Below are 6,060 nucleotides of genomic sequence, written 5' to 3' on the forward strand. Positions count from 1 at the left end.
TAAAAAAAAAATTTTAAATTGTTTTATTTTTTCGTGCTCTTTTTTTTTAAACAAAATTTGTCCCTACCAAAACTGAAAAACCCAAAATAATAAATATATTCAAAACTTCCTTTTTACTTTTTAATAAACAATTTAAGACATTTTTTAAATTTAGCGTAATATACATTGTTTTTATAAATTTGCTTTTTTATCTTTTAAAGTTGTTACAATTTTAATTTTAATGCTTATTAAAGCAATTAATAAAAACAATTAATATCCTGAAATATAATATTTTTACTACACAGTTTAACTAAATTTTTTATTTTATTGTGTTTAAACACTTTTTAGATATTTCTTTGTCACTTAAATAATATTTTATTAAATTGCAAATTTTTAAATATTTTAATTTTCTTTTAAAATTTTAATTATCAAATAAAAAAATAAAGAATGTCAAAAATTATTCATACATTTTCCATATATTCTAATGTAATCTTATTGTTAAACAAAGTTAGGAAGATATTTAATATAATGTTTTGTAAAAATTAGTGGTAAAAAATAACTTTTTAGAAACACAAATTTATAATTTTTGTTTGTAAAATTAACATTTAAAATTATACATTTATATATAGTTGGTGAATTGAATTTATTGATTCATTTAATAACATATAGAAATACTAAATTTACATTGGATCATATTTTATCAAAATTTGATTCTATTTTTATAACATTAAAATATAACATTTAAATGCACAGCTTTTATTTATTACAAATTAACTTGAAGTAAATAATAAAAATTTTATTACATGACATTATAATAACATTTTTTAAACTTTTGTAATAATTTAAAAAAAAAAATTAAAGCTTTTAACTTAAAATTTAATTTATATTAATAGTTAAATTTTTTTGTGTTTTACAATCTTACTGCTTAATAATTCTTATGTTTAATATTATTTTTACTATAGTTTTAATAAAATATTATTAAAAAACTATATTTTTTAAACAAATATTAGCGTTTCAATAAGCTATTTTTAGTTTTGTTTTACTTTAAAAAAAAAAAATATAATGCTATATTTAAATTTTTCTAAATCATATAAACATAAAGTACTTTATTAATATTGACCTATTTTATTACTTCTATTTTTAGACAATTTTATACATCGATTAAAGATACAGTAAAAAATAACATTGTTGAAATTTTTTTGTGAAAACATGTATAATTTAAAAAATTGTCAAATTGGTTATAAAATTTTTTTTAAAATTAAAAAAATTAATATGATAAACTTACAATGTCACATATGAGAATGCAATTTTAATACTTTTTACAAAACAATCTTTTTATTAGAAATTCTTTAATTACATTTCCAAGATAAGAATGAAATATAATTTTTGAGTATAATTTTAAGTTATAATATATTAATAAAAAAGAATCAATTATAATTTAACGATAAAAAAAAGAATTAAAAAAAAAATTATTTTTTTAAAAATATAAACAATTTTCCTGATTCTAATAAAATATATTTATTTATTTATTAAAATGACCTCATTGAATTAGAAAACACAATATTAATGCATTTTTGAAGTAATTATCACTTTAGAAACATTTTCAATTTATTTTAATTTGCAAATTTAATTTCTAAGTTACTTTCTGTAGTGATGTATAAGAAAATATTAACAATAAAAATAAAACTATTACAAGTATAATTTATTTTTAAATAACATTTGAAAAATACATGTATTAAAAAAGTATTAAATGTTTTATTAAAAAAATGAAATGAATAATTTCAACTATATCAATCAGTCATATAGTTGATGAATAAACGATGATTTAAGAATCACTCAAATAACTCTATAAAAAGATATGAGATAGATAGATTTATCATTAAAATTATTTTCATGATTTTCTTACACTATACTTATATATTTTAGGGGTACATAAACTATTTAACCTACTAATTAGGGGATTCAATATTCAATTAAAAAACCAAGTAAATATCTTGGGTAAGTATGAAAATTAAAATAACAACAATTAATTTTATTTAGTTTTATATATATATTATCTGATCTTAAACTTTTAATAAATTATTGTTAAATCTTTAAGGCTTTGTTTCTGATACCAGTAATATCTACTGATTCTCATACCATAAAAATATTACTATATGAAGAATATTAAAAATTAATTTTGATTTATAAATCCATACAAAAATTATAAATAAAATATTTTTAAACAATTGTACGAAAGATTATAAAGTAGTATATTTTTTAAAATAAATTTACAATTTGTAACATAAGTTAAAAATTCTATTAAATTGGTGCTTCGAACCCCTACAATAATATAAATTAAAATAATTATCAATATTATAATAAAATAATACAAAAAAATATTAATTAATATAACGCGCATCTAGAAACATTAAATATTTTAACACTGAAATGCTTTCTACATTTCTTACTTATATATATTTTTTCATAATAGTACTACGCGTTACAGCTTATAATACATTTCATTCTTCTACTACCATGAGGTCGATGCTTACAAAAAATTACAAGTATATAAAACAAAATTCAACATACTTAAAATTCCATAGAAATAACTCTAATTTCTAACCACATATTAATTAAAATTATATAATTAAGTATGTTAATTAATAATTCTGTTATATATTATAAATTGTAAGTGTTTTAAAAATAAAAGGTTACCACAATTTGCATTAATTAATATTCAAAAGATGCGTTTAGGACGAGATTAAATGTGGCTTTATTTTTTAACTCTTCATCTACATCTACGGAAAGAGTAATCAGTGCAATGGATAAAAGATCAGCTATTGTGATCCAGGAAGTAGGTGAGTTTTGCCGAAAAAGGTGAAGGACGGGCTGAAAAGACTAGATGTAGTCTTAAAGATGGGAGGAATAACCAAAAGGCTTGAAAGAAGACTAGTTTTTATAAAAGATTTTGGAGCGCGTGCATTCAACGAGGTAAAAGCAAAACTTTCTTCTTTATTGTTAAAAGACGTTTAAAGAGAGTTAGATTCGTAAAATATTGATTGAAATTTATAGTAAGAAAAAACTTCATCAATTGTCGGATTACTAGAATTCTTGAACTTAAAACAAGGAGATAAATTTTCAAGAGAATATAGATTACATGAAAGAAGAAATACTAGGGAATGTGCATTAGAAGAATAGGGGAAAAGAAAAGATTAATTTCTTTCTTTAATTTTCTTGAATTGATTAAAAATTAATATGATAAAAAGAGTTCTTATGGCATCTAAAGAATTGTCTTTAAATAAGTTAATCGAATAAGATAGAAGTCATGAAATTGTTTATCAAAATCCAGCTGTAGTAGTTTTTGTAAGAAATGAGAAAAAAGGTAGGGAAAGTGTTAATGCTGCAAAATAGCTGGACATCTGAAAGAGATGTACCGCTTTAAAGATAAGAAGTGCCACAATTGTAGAAATAAATTACATTTAAAATTTAACTATACGGCAGGTAATTAGAAGAGTTCTATAAGTAATGTTGATGCAGAATATGGTACTGAGTTAGAGGAGAAAAAAGAAATATTGTATCACTTGAATAAAATCTGTGTATTTGGAAGAAAAGATTCAAGATACGTTTCGTTAAAGTTATGTAAAAAAGTAATACTTTTTAATTTGGATACAAATGCAAATATATTAATTATCTTAAAATAAGTATGGGAGCAACCAGAAAGTACAAAATTGGAAAAAAAAGATAATGAATGTTTACTATATGTGAATGGTAAGAAATTTGTAATTTAAGATAAACTCAAGTGTAGAATAGGTAATAGAAATAAAGAATATAAAGCTGAACAAAACGTTTTTGAAACAAATAAGTATTTGATTGGCAAGGATTTAATTCCACCAACAAAATTGTATTTGAATAAATTGTTTTATGAAATTGAAAGTATTAATGACAATAGTTTCTTTGAATAAAAGAAAATCAATTGAATTATTCAAAATATCCAAAGTTTTTTAATACCAAAATAAAAGATAGCTCAGAAATTACAGCATGCTTGGTTTTAATGAAAAATGATCTTCGGAAGTTTAGTAGTCCAAGAAGACATCTATATGCATTAAGAGAGAAAGTAAATGAAGAATTGAAGAAATCAATTGAAATAAATGTTCTAAGACTTGTGTAACAAGTAAATGGAGTTCTCCAATCTGTGCAGTGTTAAAAGCTAAAGGATCAGTTCAGATTTGTAGTGATTATTAAAAAGTTGTAAATACTCAGTTGGATATTAAAAAATTCCAATACTATCTTTGCATGGAGCACTGGTCAATATATCTAGTTGTAAAATCTGTGTAAAAATTGATCTGAAGAATGCGTTTAATCAACTTCACATGGACAAAGAAAGAACAGAGATACTAACACTTTCAACACCAATAAAATTAATGAATGATTTAATATTGCAGTCGGGAGTATCAAATGCACCTGCGATTTTACAAAATTCAATGTTCCAAATTTATATTGGTTAAGAAATGTTCATGTTATTTTGATAATATTATTGTGGGTAGCAATTCAAAGGTAATGTTAATAAAATAGTTTGATAAAGTTTTAGGTATTCTTGATGATAAGGGCTTAGTGGTAATCTAAAAAATATAGAATTGTTTAAAAAAAAGTGTTGTTTTTTAAGCACGTAATTTTTTAAAATAGCAGCAGATCAAGTGATAAAAAAATACAATGGATTTTAAACTTAAAAGTTAAAAAAAAAGCAAAAAAATTATACTTTTATAGGCAAATGCGGTACTTTTTTAGCAGAACTCCTGCCATTTTCAAAAGCCATAATTCCTCTCAAACGTTTTCGTTTTTTATAAAATTTTGATGGATGAGATTCCTATCCAATCCCTCTTTGTAGTTTAAAGAAAAAGTTTTAAAAAAAAGTCAAAAAAAAACTTTATTTTTCACTTAAAAATTCATAAAAAAATAATTGTATTTTAAAATAGACTCAAATTTCTTATTTTTATTTTTTTGCCGTCATGTAAATTCATACATGTAGCCTTATAACATGGTTCTCCGTGTTTCTCTGCAAATTCCTTCAAAACAATATTGCTGCGCTATTTTTAGCGACATTTTATAATATTCTTAATTTTGAGAAAAAAAATTTATTTAGTACAAATTAAAGAATAATTACCTTTTTTTTCTTTATTTTTTAATAAAAAAATTCCAATTTTATTGTTTATAAAATTATTTATTAAAATCAAATATCAATTACCTTTTTTTCATTAAAAAAAATCAAATATCAAACTTTATTTTTTTTATTAATTTATAATAATTTTAAGAAATTAACATATAATATTTTAATATACAAAAAAAAAAATAATTTTTAAATGTTAGTTTTATTAAATCAGTAGATAGCAGATTCTACTAAGAAAAAACCAAAACTTTTTAATTATTTTATCGGGAAGTATAAAAAAATGATAAATATACTAATCTGATAAAAAAAATGCTATTAACGAAGTTTTAATCAAAGATAACAAAGAAGAAACCAACTTTAAATTTCAACCTTTAATTTATTTATGTTGATATTTGTGTTGAATAAAAATTTTAAAACTTTAATTGTCTAAAGAAAAAAAAATTCTTTCCAAAAATAACAATTATAAATTTACAAAAAAGAATTTTTGTAACTAATTTTTATGTTGATATCTTTTTTTAAATATTTTTTGTTAAATATCTCAAGAATGGATCGTCCGTTTTTAATGAACGTTATCTCATTCGAAAAAGCATCAAATACTCTATCAATTGTCTTTCCGTTGCTATGTATAAAGAATTACGTTTTTAAAACTTGATATCAAGTAAAAGAATAATAAAGACAAAATAGGTAAAATTATTAAACTTTTTTTTACTATAAACCAAAATATCTCAAGAACAAAAATGATATAGATATGGTATAGAAGTCAAAATGTCAAAAGAAATTACCTAGAGGTGTTTTTTTCGTTTTTTTAATAATGTTCTTTTAAAGTCATATTGTTTTATAAAGTTTTGGATTTTTTAAATAATTTTAAATTATTATATCTCATTTAAAAATTCATCATTTTGTAAAAATAAACCCGGAAACGTTTTTTCATCCTT

General features: G+C 20.9%; 1 protein-coding gene across 1 annotated transcript; it reads left to right on the forward strand.

The window, feature by feature from the left end:
* Window positions 1-2,877: 2,877 nt before the first annotated feature.
* On the forward strand, window positions 2,878-4,203 carry SRAE_0000529500 (Hypothetical protein; the record flags this gene model as incomplete). The annotated part of the gene is made up of 5 exons (XM_024646714.1): window positions 2,878-2,952; window positions 3,471-3,535; window positions 3,767-3,862; window positions 3,985-4,075; window positions 4,120-4,203. 5 exons carry the CDS (start codon window positions 2,878-2,880, stop codon window positions 4,201-4,203), a joined length of 411 nt encoding a protein of 136 aa, XP_024500864.1.
* Window positions 4,204-6,060: the final 1,857 nt, after the last annotated feature.

This window comes from Strongyloides ratti, scaffold srae_scaffold0000037 (assembly GCF_001040885.1).
Source record: "Strongyloides ratti genome assembly S_ratti_ED321, scaffold srae_scaffold0000037".
Taxonomy (NCBI): Eukaryota; Metazoa; Nematoda; class Chromadorea; order Rhabditida; family Strongyloididae; genus Strongyloides; species Strongyloides ratti.